This window comes from Stereum hirsutum (assembly GCF_000264905.1).
Source record: "Stereum hirsutum FP-91666 SS1 unplaced genomic scaffold STEHIscaffold_5, whole genome shotgun sequence".
Lineage (NCBI taxonomy): Eukaryota > Fungi > Basidiomycota > Agaricomycetes > Russulales > Stereaceae > Stereum > Stereum hirsutum.
In genome coordinates this window covers 2,588,313-2,601,560 of record NW_006763135.1, presented here as the reverse complement: position 1 = coordinate 2,601,560, position 13,248 = coordinate 2,588,313, and the positions used below count along the sequence as shown (strand labels likewise).

The following is a 13,248-nucleotide window of genomic DNA, read 5'->3' as shown; positions in this document are numbered from 1 at the left end:
TTTACTAGTTCGGAAGTTGAGAGTTTATACAGTCGAATTTTCACTGGATTTTCTAGATGACGAGGGACTTGGCCGTGGCACTATCCTTCTAGAGTTTACGGGTTTCTTGAACCCGAGATCTAGGATAATTCTTTGAGTGTGTATTTGGGATATCTTGTTATGGACAAGTGTCAGTGGCCCATCAGACAAGGTGCACCCAACGCGAACAGTTGCATCATTCAGCTGGGTCCATCTGCTGATGTGTAGCGGGTAGCGCACAGCAGTGGAAGATGGTACAGATACAGGACGGCTGCCGGACGCAAAGAGGGATCTCAGGCCAGGGTTATGCTTGCTCATTGCGTATTAGGGTACTAGATGACCTTGAAGGCATGAAAGTCCTCCTAAGTGGCGGCCGAAAGCGTGAGATGGTCAATCATCTTAGCAGAGTAGCGTTGACAAACCTGTTTAGGACAAGGCCTTTCAACGCCCTGATCTCTTTCCTGACTTCCTCTTCTTGCGGGCTGAGACTTGCGGTATGAGTACCTGGGGGACGATATCCAAGGCCTGCGGTGGACACAGTGTATACTTGTGCTGTCAAGTACCCTGTGAAGTCGATGAAGGTTTGGAGAGTATGTTGGAATCGACTTGAGGATGCAGATGACGTGGGACTGGGTAGCCCTGACTTCAGATTTTCGAGTGATGAAACAAGGGGACTAAGTGGGGGAGGTGGTGGTGTAGTGTGCGACCATCGTACGGTGGGCGAGTCGGAATCATCGGCGACAAAATACTTCGGATTAGTGGAGAGCATCGTCCATAGTTGATCCTACAGGAAAGATACCATCGATCACAATAGGCAAAATGACTCCATATGGACGACCTACGCAATAGGAAGTATTACCTTCGATCCAAGGGAGCTTTGAGCTGATCTCGTGGAAGAGTTCCTCTGTGGTAGGCTGCTCTCCCTTGGCCACGAAGTCTGCCAGGGCACAACTGAGTACAGTATATGGGGGAATCTTTGGCGGTGGCTTTGCCTCCTTCGCGGCCACAATGTCGGCCAACGTTTGGCAGTCTCGGTAAGGAACAATCTCGTGCAACGGTTCTACTTTGGGAAGAGTGGCGAAGGTGCTTTTCTGTGCCTCGCGTGTCGTCTCTAGTGAGCCAACCAGCTGCTTCAGAAGTGTATTTTGATGTCCCATTATTGAATGACGAGCCATGAAGGTTTCTGTAAGACGGGGTAGGATGAAACGCTATATTAAATGTAAGCTAATGCACCACGTTGAAATATCATAGATGGACAAACATAGTAAATCAAAAGAAGAGCCAACGAGCCACCAGCAGCCCATTTCATGATCCGAACCAGGCCAGCAAGTAATACGGGCAGGTTTGATGGAGGAAGCTGTGGGTATGTCCGTGGAGGGACGGAGGGGGCCTGTGGCGTCTACTTTGAGCTCACACCTGAGAGGAACACATAATGTGGACCTACGGTTTCTCTGATAAGGTCAGCTATCTCGGCATCAGAGAGACCCTTGTCAGCCAAAAAATGGCGTTTAGCTGCCACGCCTTCGTAACGGATCTGAGGGGACGACAGAAAGCCTCTTGCGCGCTCTATCAACACTGCACGATTATCGGCATTGTCGACCGACGGTGAAGGAAGATCATTATCAGAGAGCACATTGCCGTTGCCAGAATCGACTTTCCCTTCGTTTGTGGACATTTATATAGGAGTGAGAGGTTGCCCTTGGGTTGCCCGCCGTCAAGTGTGGTACATGAACGCTTTTGACTTGAACTGTTGCGCGGAATCCGGGAAAAGCCGAGCATAATCAAATGCTTATTGTGGCCCGAGTCGCGTGGATCCGGAACCGCGATTGCCAAGCAAGGCCCCGCCGGAAGCTCTGGGAGGAGAATTGAAAATTCGTTCTTTCTTGTTGACCTCGATGCACCGGAAGCACTTTCGACGATTGACTCTCGCGGATTGACTCTCGCGGCCGAGATATTTCCTGTTCACTCCCTTCTTCAAGTGGACTGGAATCCTCCTATGTCTTTCTTGATATGAAGAGCAACCAGCGCTACTGCGATCTCTTTGTTCATTTACCTCAGGAGCACGGACTCGGAGATGACAACCCCTCCGTCGACACAACCCCATGGTGACCCGGTAGCGATGCAACATACAGCGGATCTGGTGGCAAGTAAACTTGCTTGTCGAGCTATGTATGCCTATGCTGCCTCGTTCGGCTTGGATTCGAGAGCTCGTTAGCCCGTTTGTGATATCGTTCGCTCAGATTGAACGCATACTTATGCTGAATTCGTGGAAGGCCGCGTGGCGGCTACGGTGATTCTTGCCCTTGTAAGCGGAAATGAACCATAGTCTGCTGTTCTCTCGCAGTTCCCGGACACTGATGTGCCGCTCGACTCTTATGCGTGTCTTCGGTTTATCCGTCAAGTCTGTAACCAAGGCTGCTCCTATGTCTGTAGTAGCAAGCCTCGAGGACCACCTGGTCAATGTTGACCAGGTGGCAACGTTCACTGTCCTTGTGCTCGACGAACCCCGGGCCCTGAATGTGTAAACGGTCCGGAGCAATAGGCTCCTAGAGTTCCAGTATATATACGAGTATGTCGTTCTGTTTCATCCGTCATCTCTACGACAGAGAATCTTCCTTGTAGACCGAAATCATGCGTTGGGCTACCTTCACTACTTTCATTTCTGTTGCGACCGCGGCGCTGGCTTACGTCGGTCCTGGAGCGGTCACTGGAGATGTAAGTAGTTGAAGCTGTCAGTGCAAGTATTATGGGATAACACTCCGTTTTTCTTGCATTTAGACTGCAGTACGTTGCACGGCCAGGTATGACCTTGGTTCCAACCCTCATCTTTGAGCGTACAGGTACACGATCCCACAATGTGCAAAGACTCGGCGGGAACATACTTCGTCTTCTGTACGTTCCTTTCGTGCTCAAACCCCCACCTAATCTCATCGCATCTCAGCCACTGCGGTTGGAATCAAGATCATCACCTCCACGGACCGGACGGCGTTCGTAGATAGTACATTGTCCTCTATGACCAACACTAACAACTTACGATCGTAGCTGGACGAATGAAGGCGTCGTGTGGCCTGATGGTGCATCATGGACTGATGAGTATACTGGGACGAGCAACGGGTAATACCTCTGTATTCGTTTGATTTCGTCCGTGTGCTAACGACGTCATCCATGGCCTTGACTTTCAGCAACCTGTGGGCCCCTGGTGAATATTATTGTCACTACATCTCGAATTGTTCTTACGTTCTGCCACGCTAGATTGCACCTACGTGAACAATCAGTTTAGGGTGCGTAGTGTCTGTTGGAGAACTCAACTATTATCTGACCGAATTACATAGCTCTACTATGCTGCCTCGTCATTTGGGAGCCAAAATGTATGGAACCCTTTGAGAGTCATATTCTCCGAAGATTACTCAACTCATACACTACTTCTCGAAGTCCGCTATCTTTTATGCCACGTCAACGACTGGATATCAAGGTGATTCGCTTGTTACGACTTACTTGCATCGCATGCCCGGGACTAATGTTCGTGATAACAGGCTCATGGACGAACCACGGACTGATTACTTCCTCCGATTCCTCTGATGATTATAACGCTATTGATCCAAAGTAAGCAGGTTCCACCACAAGTCTCTATCTGATACTATGACTAAGTCCAACACTATATAGCTTGTTCATCGACCGTAAGCCTCCTTATCTGCGTTTGATACCCTTACACTCGAACACACTTCTCTCCTAGCCGACACCAACAAGTGGTGGCTTTCTTTGGGTTCCTTCTGGACCGGTATCAAACTGTAAGTCACCTAGTCATCTTAACGACTGACGAAGGCTGACGTCTCATAATGCCTGCAGTACAGAGTAAGAGCTGCCACTCATCACATGCACTGTCGACAATACCTAAGAGTTCACCTCAGAGTCAGCAACACCGGTGCACTTACTGGTACAACAATCACGTCCATCGCACAGCGGTCGGGATCGAGCACAGCAATCGAGGCATCGGCTATCTATTCTTATGGGGATTATTATTATCTCTTTACTTCATGGGATGCCTGCTGTGAAGGTACTTCCAGGTGCGTCGGAATGATATCCCATTCTTCCGAATTCTCCTGACCCATGGGCGTTGATTTCGCAGCACCTACAACATTCGCGTCGGCCGTGCGACGAGGTATGGGTTCATGTTTTGATACATACACCACCATCTCGCTGAATGTGTGGTTCCTACAGTGTTGCCGGTACGTACTACGACGCGAATGGAGTTAGTCTTCTCGAAAGTGGCGGCACTCTTGTGCTTGAGACCCACGATAGTGTAAGCGTTGACTACTCGTCGTCATTTATTGCCGCTTTTCTCACGTCACGTATAGATTTATGGACCTGGAGGTCAAGACCTTTTCACAGGCAGGTTTTTCCTTTATTTATATCTATTGTCTGCCGAGATGACCGTCATGCTCCGCTCACAGACTCCGACGGACCTATCCTGGTCTATCACTACTATACATCGACTGGCAGCTACGTGAGTCCTGCATCTAAACCCCTGCTAAGACGTTCGCCTCATGGTGCTGTTACATATAGCTCGGCATCAACCGCCTCGATTTCTCTTCTGGATGGCCTGTGGTTGCATGAGCGCCACTGCGAGCTATGTGTCGTTTATACTTTGCCTTGCGTCTTCGATCGAGTCGAAGAGCCGGAGTTTGGTTCGCGCTGTTGTTGCGTATATACCTCGTTTCTCGTTTCTCGTTTTCAATGCTATCATGCCGTTATCAAGTTTTAAGAGTAGGTCCATGTCTCAATTGAGATATTGCTTAGCCTCATATCGTTGTGCGTCCCCTGGGCATGCGGTACCGTGGGTCAGAATGTCGGAAGTTAAGTGCAATATTCTTTTTTGAAGGATCGCCGGGTGTATGCCTGTACGTATTCACGTGTGCAAACCGAGTGTTCACTGCTGCAAGTGAAATGTGATGAAGCGCAGGCAGTTACCCAACTTAGTGATTTAAGGAGACTCGAGGTCAGGCCCGTCACGCTTCTATGAGCGATGAATGAATGACCGCTCGCTGGTCTATGTTAGCCCGATCTGTCACTTCGTAAATGGTATGCAGCTCGAACACGAGGAGTAAGATCACAACAGGAACATGAATACAGCATATAAGTGTTACATGAAAATTTCTGAGGCGATACATTGGTATTCCAGTAACTATAGTAGTCTACCATCGCATTCAGCCGTGTTGATCGATATTTTTGCTGCCTCTACACATCCACAGCCAGAGTAGCCACTGGTGTACAATTGCATAACCAGTAGTCCAAATCCTCGGTTTAATCTTCCATGACAACCTCTACACCCTGTTCTGCTGCACTGTTCAAAGCTGCCTCTTCTTTCTCTTGAGCGAACCGTGCGATCCCCTCCAAAATCTCCCTCTGCCCTTTCACATAAATCTGTATCATCTCCCTGACATCCGGTCTCAGTACGACATCCTCCATAAATGTTGCCGGCAGGCGGTCAAGGCTCGGCTCGACCATAGACTGCAATGCTGCCGCCGCATCTAGGTGAAGAGACCATTGCGGTGGATGGGTTTCCCCATCATCATCTGAGTCGGAGGCATCTTCAGCCGGTGAAGGTGGAGAGACAATATCTAAGACTTCCTGCCACAGACCCTCTATCCCCTCTGCCTCTCGTCCCACTTCCCATCGCTTACCTTCGGTGCCACCCGACCCTCCACCACCAACGCGAAGCACGATTGTGTCGTCGGGGTTGTCAGGCATAACAAAGCCGTACCCCAAGAGAAGCTCGGGATTCCCCTTTGGACCATAGTTATTGAAAATTTCGACCGAGTGAGCGCTGATGGGTTGATGGTGTACAAGTGAAATGGTGGATGCTTCGGGCACAGAGTCAGGTTCCGATGGAACATGGACGACCCATGAGACAGGGTGTGCCCTTGCGTGATTGAGTGAGTCAACGCCGGGCAGAAGGATTGGGTGAGAAGATTTTGTGGCGACAAGCGAAGGATGAGGTGACAACAAAGTTGACGGAAACGCGCGCGATGAAATGTAAGTCGCTACTGTCTTCCAATGCTCCCTGTGAGAATGATCAGTGTACAGGCGTCGAAACCCGAAGACAAGAGTAACGCACCAGGAGAAATCTAGGGCCCAGCCTTCGTTAACAAGACGGATAGCATCGCGGCATTGATTCCACTCTGTTTGCCATTCGCGTACTCGATCAAGTGTGGCACCATAGAGATTAGATCCTTTGAGAGCCTCGAGTTCTTGTTCCGTAAAATGCAAAGGCGTGCGGAGTTTGCTAGGGTGCGGAAGGACATGGAGATAAGGTCGGTGTTTGAGAGCGGGATGACTATAGAATGACGAGATGAATGAGATTGGAAGGCCCAAAAGGGGCGAGGACGGGAACAACAGACTCCAGAATTCTGTGAAAGCTCATGTAGGTGCACATGAGCTGGCGTTCATTCCATACATCTGGGATATCGGGGAGAAAGTTCTGGAGAGCACGCTTGGACTGTTCTGGTGTGATTGCGAGTGTGAAAGGGCAAGTCACGATGGTGGAATCGGCTTCCAAAGGGCATGCGGCGATGACAGAGTATCCAGAGGAAACTGCATAGAATCCCTGTCAAGTCGGAGATTCCTCACGGAGTTCAAAAGCACTTGCCTGTTTTGAAACGAACATTTTCGTGCACGCTTGCGCCATTGGCAGCGAGCCAGTGCCGAAAATCAAGGATAGCAGGAGACTCTCCAAGCGGGTCAAATAAACGGTCGGTCTGCATAAGTGACCGGTGCAGATAAGATGAACGCCGACCGAAGACGATCAACGTGTGTCCCTTTTGATCGCGTGCGGCTACCTGGCGGCTATTAAGTCGCCGAGCAAGAGATGAGTGACCGGACAACAATAGCTCGTTCCTCTGACCCTGGCTCCACGAGCCCTCAACAATCTCCTCGTATTCCCCGATAGCAGCCGTTCGGTTCATGACCGGGGCGTCACCGAGCTCAACCCTAATGTCAAGTACCTCGTAGGTCCCACTGTTGCCGCTGAAAGTTGATATTATCAGTCCAGGCGCCGGCTGACTTGTCCTCTACTACACGAGGCTAATCCTTCGCTCGATCCATCATCGATGCTCGCACATCCTCCCGCTACATGGCGCCTGCTCCTTGTGCTACGTCGATTCCACGCTTGTCCAGCGGCGAATGAGTTCACATCACAATCTGAGCCTCGAGACGCAAACCGAACGGTTGCGTGAGTTCTGCAAAGTTACGATCTCTGGTTCTGACGGCACTACTCCTCAATGATCGTCTTGTGTCTACGATTCATTTGACCGGGAACACTTGTCGGTACCTGCAGCCCGGCACTTCGATCGCAGGCCCATATTTGTGCGGGGCTCTTAAGGTCACGCCGTACGCCACCAACGCGAGGACGTTGCCTTGACCGCTTCCGGTTGTATACTGCCATATGAAGATACCACTGGGCCCGTAATACTTCGGGTTTTCAGTCTTTGCGCCACTACCTTGCCGTTTGATACCCTGGCTCGGGAATCGGGCTGTGATCGCATCTCTGTCTGACATGGATGTGAAGGCTGTTCCGCCGACCTGAGAGACTGATATAAAGAACGCCTTCCTCCTCACACCATCCCTAAGACCCCCCGGTCATTCAGGCCCCCCCCCCTCTCCTACACTACCGACCGTATACAAATGTATCTCTTGTCCGCCGGTATGATAAGCATTCTTTCTCCGCTCAACGTCGTGGCCATTGTCTTGAGCGCTTCATTTGTGCGTAACATCATCCTCTCCTCGGCGCATCTGGTCGTGTTTGTTCCAATGCTCATCTGCTACCTTTGGCCGATCGCAGGTCTCATACATCATCTTCAAACAGTATGAGCCTAGGCATCACGGACAGTTGATCACTCTTCTGGTAGTCGTTCCCATGCTGTTGGCCGCGCTTGTTTCGTTGCCCTGCTCGACACTCCAAGCCACGTTCAGTACATTTGTCTCGTATTACTTTCTCTTGCTTTTCTACACTGTCGCCTACCGCCTATCTCCTCTCCATCCACTCGCTGCGTACCCGGGTCCCGTGTACGCTCGAGTCTCCAAATGGTGGTCCTCATACATTTGTGCCGACGGCAAACAACATATTTACTACAAGACGTTACATGACCGTTTCGGGGATGTCGTGCGTGTCGGTGAGTCCTGCTGCACTGTCTTACGGAAGGATCTCACTGAGAAATGTATACGTCGCAGGCCCTAATGAACTCTCCATTCGGGATGCTTCGGCCATCCCATCTGTCCTTGGTGTTTCAGGCCTGCCGAAAGGACCCTGTGAGTGACAAACCTTGAAGCTGAATTTCTCACATATTCCTCACTCACATCACACTACCTCTACTAGTCTGGGACCACCGAACCTCACCACCTCCGTTGATCGGAATACGGGATCCTCATGCCCATGCTGAACGCCGGCAGAATTGGAATCGTGGATTCACCAGCGGTGCCATCAAACAGTATGAATTGATACTCGCGAATCGTTGCCGGCAGCTCGTCGAGTGCTTCGACGATCGTATACGAGCCGCAGGAGAGGTAGCTACTGCGACTGTCGACGCCGGTGCATGGATGAGTTACTTCACGTATGTCCTCCTCCTGCAGTCTCTTCAGCGATGTCTGTTGCTGATCGCCGGCTGTGTGGGCAGAACCGACTTTTTGGGTGATATGGCTTTCGGGGAAGGCTTTGATATGATGGCCGATGGAGGAGATCCCTGTGGGATTTGGAGTATTTTTGAGTCGGGCATGAAGTAAGCTTATCTCCACTATGATACGCCTTCTATTCATTGGGGCCGGTGCGCGGTACTAGGCTGTAGCTGATCTGTCTTTCGATATACTTTCAGGGATCATGCAATTTTTGGGCACGCATCTTGGTGCTTGCCTCTTCTTTCTTGCTTGCCGGGCAATGGCCGGAGGATTAAACGAATGCGACAACTTGGCGAGAACAAGCTAGCAAAAAGGATGAAGATGGGTCCGATGCGGAAGGACTTGTTCTATTACCTTGTCAGTCGGATGCTATCAATTTACCGAGGAACATTATTTTGACAGCCTGGCAATCTTCTCAACGTGTTTTCCTGATTTCATCATGTCGGTGAATCACTAGAACGATGAAGAAGGCTTTAACACCGTACGCCCTACGCACGCGACACTCGCATCGGACACGATTCTTTCCATCGTGGCAGGCTCGGACACCACTGCCACTGTCCTGACAGCGCTGATATGGTATCTCTTGAAGCACCCCGAGACCTACATTCGACTCCAAGAAGAGGTCGACAGCACCTTTCCGCCAGGAGATGAACCTATCGATGCTACTAATCTGGCCAACATGCCTTATCTCAATGCCTGCATGTGAGTTCTTCCCTCGAATGTTCGAATAGACACCGTGTTTCTGACTCCGCACTGTGTCCTGCCGGGGAATCAAGAAACGAAACTATGCGGCTACAACCACCTGTGCCTAGCGGTTCCCAGCGATCCGTTCTTCGCGGCACGGGGCCCAAAGTACTCGGATCTCAGTATGTCCGCATTTCGCTCGCACAATCTAACTCCACTGAAATCAAAGTTATTTACGTCAAGCATCATCCCAGAGGGAACACAGATCTTTATTCACACTTACAGCGTTCACCGCGATCCACGTAACTTCTCACCGGCTCCCGACTCGTTCGTCCCCGAGCGTTGGCTCGCATCCACGGATCTGCAGGACCCTGCGTCTAAGTTGGGAGACCCGTCAGCTGGAAGACTCGACGTGACGCCTATTCGGAAAGCGACACACAACTCCGCGGCGTTCATGCCATTCTCGTATGGACCCACGGTATGCGTGGGCAAGAATTTGGCTCTGCTGGAGATGCGAATGGTTGCATGCTGGCTTCTGTCAAGGTTCACGATGAGACCCGCGAAGGGTACTGACCTCCAAGCTTTTGAGGAAAGTATCGAAGACTATTTCGTGGTCAAGAAGGGGGCATTATGGGTGGAGATCCAGGCGAGGACTTAGGGACGAGAAGGAATGGGACTGATTTGGATCGTCAGAAGAGTTTAAGTTAGTGGCGTAAGTTAAGCTTTGTTGAGTAGTGTCTCGGAGAGCCTCCGCTGTGAAGATTGTATTGTTTTTCTCGCTGTCTGCTCTTTACTCCGCTTTCCTAGGCACCGCCGGTCTATTACTGTATTCTCTTAGATTAGCTACGCGCGAGTGGTATACCAAATACATTCAAATCTACTTCTCGGTTCGTGTTCATGCCGCCTTGCCCGAATCCTCCTTCAAACTCACGATCCGGTTCAATACCAAGAAGTCACCTTGCCTCCTCCCGGCCGCCACATCGGCCGTTTCATCGAGAGACGCCACCCTCGAATCCGAGTCCAGCGCGAAATACGCCACCCGCAATCCTTGAAACCTGACGCACTCCTTGCCCACCAGCTGCTCGCTGCTCACTTGCGGCTCATCCGCATGCCCGTGTCCTGACGCTCCCGCAGCCGGTTCATGCGAGTTGATGCCCTTGTTCTCCTCCAACGCTCGCTTCGTCCTCGTCGCCCCTTCCACCTTAGCGCTGGCATACGTGCGTTTCGCAAGCGCCCAGAACCCGCTCTCCACCATCGCACCCTTGATGATCTCCAAGCTATTCGGGTCCACATCGGCCTTGAAGTCAGGAACAGCAGCGAGAGGGTTGTCACTCTTGAACAGCCGGTGGAAGACCCTCGTCTCATCGACGCGAACAGGACTTCCGCTTGGCGCGTGTTCCGCCACCCACTGGATGAAAGCCTTGGGCTTCTTCGGCGGTTGGCCCGCGGCCGGTTCCTCCAGCTTGCAGATGAGTTCTGTTACCTCTCCAGTCGTTGGATCGGTTTTGTGCGAAGTGCAGGTGATGGGATGAGGAGCCTGGAACAAGCCGACGGTCTTCCCTGGCGCCAGACGGAAATAATCCGGAGAGTCTTGCAGTCGGAAATCATCTCGATCGATGTAAACTGTCCTCGTGAACGGAATCTGACTCGTACCCAGCTCTGGCACTTTAGGGTGGAGCGGTTTCTCGACCATGAGGACGTAGTCCTCTGGAAGATTCTCGATGGTCACTTTCAGGGGACGAAGGACCATGAGCAGCCGAGGGGCGCTATTTTCGAGATACTGACGGACGGTCTGGTCGAATCGGGCGAGTTCGATGTTGGAGGGGCTGGTGGATATCCCAAGCGTGCTGACGAAGGAGATGATGGCGCCTGGTGGGACGCCACGACGCCGCAGGGCGATGAGAGTGTATAGCCGTGGATCGTCCCAGCCGAGCACGTATTTCTCATCGACGAGGGCGAGAATTTTCCGCTTTGACATGACGGAGCCTTGGATAGCAAGTCGACCGTATTCGGACTGCCTTGGCTTGTAGACTTCGACCTGGTCGCAGAGCCATTCGTATGACTGGCGCGACGCGATGAACTCGGTGGTACATAGCGAATGCCTGTATTTTTCAGATATTAATATTTGTATGACGAGATGGCAAAGGACAGACGCACGAAATATTTTCGAAGCTATCAACCAAACAGTGAGTGAAGTCGTAAGTCGGGTAGATCCTCCACTTGTCGCCTGTTCGGTGGTGAGGAGTAAGCAGAACACGGTATGCGATCAAGTCCCACATCTGGGGGTTCCCGTCCTCCAGATCCTGCTTCATACGAAGGATGGCCTCTCCTGGCTGGTATTTCCCCGTTTTCATCCCTTCGAACTCTCGTAGTGACTCCTCGACAGGGCGATCACGATGTTTGCATGCCGTTCTCGCACCTCCATTGTCGCCGCCTCTGTGTTCGTGGATTTCCTCGCCTAAACGAAACACCGATGGATAAGAACGCCAAGTGGAGAAATCGGGTATGACAGGCTAACTCACCGGTACAATGACAAATGTACGCCTTATCCTTCTTGATCAAGACCACCGCCAGCTCGTAGAGCTGATCAAAGTAATCACTGGAATACGTGATCTTCCAAGGCTCAAAACCCAGCCAACGAACTGTCTCCAGAATGCTCTCAAAATACCTCCCTTCCTCCTTCTCCGGATTCGTGTCGTCGTACCTCAGGTAGCACTTCCCTCCATGATGCGCCGCATACCCAAAGTTGACGAAGATGGCCTTCGAATGTCCGATGTGGAGGTAACCATTGGGCTCTGGGGGGAATCGGGTGTATACGAGACCTCCGGTGGCCTTCAGGTGTTCTTCACGAAGACTAGGCTTGATCTGGGGGTTTTCTCCCGGTTTATGGAGACGACCAAGGAATCCTTCCTCGAAGACAGATTTCGAGCTTCCAGAGGCCGATACTGAGAAATTAGCCTCCGCCTGTTTCGTAGGCTTATCCTTGGCCTCCTTCTTCGGTTCCTGGATGAAAATCCACAGTTCAGTAAACGAATGGCGAGGGACGAACATGCGTGAACGGTCAACGCTGATGGGAAAACATACCTTGGCCTTCGCCTTCGCGGTCTCTTTTGCACCAAATGTCTCGAGGAACGCTTTCTCGACGGCGTTCTTGAGATCTAGTGGACTAGCCCACCGAAGTTCGGGAGTATTTTTCAGACCGGTGATGGTAGACCCAAGGTTGGTCCAACCCGCAACGGCGTTAGCCTTGATGTACTCCGTCACTCGCAGAGCAAGCTCCTCCGCTGTAATGCTAAACCCTATTCGAGACACGAAAAGTATGAGAGTATGCAGCCATTGTCAAAGGGCATATGATCGTACCTACGCCACACTGAATATCGAAGTCACTGTCGTCTATGGGAACTGTGTGGCCCTCAACGTACTTCACCGCGGCTGCAAGGCCAAAAAGTCAGAGACTTGTCTTCGCCAATATATATAAGCAATTCATTTCCGGTATATTATGCAGTGTAATAAGCGAGATCAAACAGTGAGGGCAAACGTACCATTGACCTGGTCCACGCTCTTCAGCCTTCCGTCCAGGATAGCATTCACGACGTAACTCTTCTCTTCCTCCCCGACATTGGTCTTCGACAGTTGCACCGCAAGTGCAGCAACCAACCCTGCCTGTTTCTCGTCCAGCTTTCCTACGAGCGCATACTTCTCGATCAAGTCCTTGAAGATGGTAGCGCTTTTCGGGTTCTTTGCCGCCTCTGCAGCTTTGGCCTGAGTGAGGCCTATCGATTTGAAGAGGTCGATGAGAGGCGCAGTATCTGCTGCATTTGAGGACGCCTTTGGAGGCATAGTAGTGGGAGATAGGGTAGTATCGATAGGTCGTGCGAG

At 51.3% G+C, this 13,248-nt stretch overlaps 5 protein-coding genes across 5 annotated transcripts; 2 read left to right on the top strand and 3 right to left on the bottom strand.

Moving 5' to 3' along the window:
* Window positions 1-412: 412 nt before the first annotated feature.
* On the bottom strand, window positions 413-1,693 carry STEHIDRAFT_167855 (uncharacterized protein; the record flags this gene model as incomplete). The annotated part of the gene is made up of 4 exons (XM_007303087.1): window positions 413-802; window positions 861-1,226; window positions 1,280-1,408; window positions 1,463-1,693. 4 exons carry the CDS (start codon window positions 1,691-1,693, stop codon window positions 413-415), a joined length of 1,116 nt encoding a protein of 371 aa, XP_007303149.1.
* A 946-nt stretch (window positions 1,694-2,639) lies between these two features.
* On the top strand, window positions 2,640-4,773 carry STEHIDRAFT_77733 (secreted arabinase). Its single transcript, XM_007302426.1, has 19 exons — window positions 2,640-2,733; window positions 2,797-2,802; window positions 2,859-2,910; window positions 2,960-3,005; window positions 3,061-3,132; window positions 3,201-3,217; window positions 3,271-3,299; window positions 3,351-3,386; window positions 3,451-3,490; window positions 3,552-3,621; window positions 3,682-3,695; window positions 3,752-3,806; window positions 3,865-3,870; window positions 3,927-4,082; window positions 4,145-4,177; window positions 4,237-4,318; window positions 4,374-4,407; window positions 4,470-4,522; window positions 4,582-4,773. Exons 1-19 carry the CDS (start codon window positions 2,650-2,652, stop codon window positions 4,630-4,632), a joined length of 936 nt encoding a protein of 311 aa, XP_007302488.1. The 5' UTR covers window positions 2,640-2,649; the 3' UTR covers window positions 4,633-4,773.
* Window positions 4,774-5,319: 546 nt separating this feature from the next.
* STEHIDRAFT_54478 (SET domain protein) lies at window positions 5,320-6,619 on the bottom strand (the record flags this gene model as incomplete). Its single annotated transcript, XM_007302272.1, has 2 exons — window positions 5,320-6,352; window positions 6,417-6,619. Coding segments are annotated over 2 exons (1,236 nt in total), but the record flags the coding sequence as incomplete, so codon positions are not given.
* A 1,046-nt stretch (window positions 6,620-7,665) lies between these two features.
* On the top strand, window positions 7,666-10,224 carry STEHIDRAFT_146558 (high nitrogen upregulated cytochrome P450 monooxygenase 2). The gene is made up of 9 exons (XM_007303086.1): window positions 7,666-7,776; window positions 7,856-8,186; window positions 8,245-8,322; window positions 8,390-8,624; window positions 8,688-8,789; window positions 8,883-9,042; window positions 9,143-9,387; window positions 9,462-9,551; window positions 9,613-10,224. Exons 1-9 carry the CDS (start codon window positions 7,699-7,701, stop codon window positions 10,025-10,027), a joined length of 1,734 nt encoding a protein of 577 aa, XP_007303148.1. The 5' UTR covers window positions 7,666-7,698; the 3' UTR covers window positions 10,028-10,224.
* Window positions 10,166-13,244, bottom strand: STEHIDRAFT_146557 (glutamine-tRNA ligase). Its single transcript, XM_007303085.1, has 6 exons — window positions 12,912-13,244; window positions 12,730-12,801; window positions 12,454-12,668; window positions 11,892-12,372; window positions 11,527-11,827; window positions 10,166-11,471 (listed from the first exon to the last, which is right to left on the bottom strand). Exons 1-6 carry the CDS (start codon window positions 13,207-13,209, stop codon window positions 10,265-10,267), a joined length of 2,574 nt encoding a protein of 857 aa, XP_007303147.1. The 5' UTR covers window positions 13,210-13,244; the 3' UTR covers window positions 10,166-10,264.
* Window positions 13,245-13,248: the final 4 nt, after the last annotated feature.

Bases quoted from the DNA above. Each gene is read 5' to 3' on its own strand.
- STEHIDRAFT_77733 (XM_007302426.1), top strand. From the start codon at position 2,650: ATGCGTTGGGCTACCTTCACTACTTTCATTTCTGTTGCGACCGCGGCG. The intron at 3,006-3,060 runs GTTCGTAGATAG...TTACGATCGTAG, and splicing joins ACCTCCACGGACCGGACGGC to CTGGACGAATGAAGGCGTCG. The intron at 4,319-4,373 runs GTAAGCGTTGAC...CGTCACGTATAG, and splicing joins TGCTTGAGACCCACGATAGT to ATTTATGGACCTGGAGGTCA.
- STEHIDRAFT_146558 (XM_007303086.1), top strand. From the start codon at position 7,699: ATGTATCTCTTGTCCGCCGGTATGATAAGCATTCTTTCTCCGCTCAAC. The intron at 8,625-8,687 runs GTATGTCCTCCT...CTGTGTGGGCAG, and splicing joins GCATGGATGAGTTACTTCAC to AACCGACTTTTTGGGTGATA. The intron at 8,790-8,882 runs GTAAGCTTATCT...ATATACTTTCAG, and splicing joins ATTTTTGAGTCGGGCATGAA to GGATCATGCAATTTTTGGGC.
- STEHIDRAFT_146557 (XM_007303085.1), bottom strand. From the start codon at position 13,209: ATGCCTCCAAAGGCGTCCTCAAATGCAGCAGATACTGCGCCTCTCATC. The intron at 12,373-12,453 runs GTATGTTTTCCC...ATTTTCATCCAG, and splicing joins CCGCGAAGGCGAAGGCCAAG to GAACCGAAGAAGGAGGCCAA. The intron at 11,828-11,891 runs GTGAGTTAGCCT...TGTTTCGTTTAG, and splicing joins GTACATTTGTCATTGTACCG to GCGAGGAAATCCACGAACAC.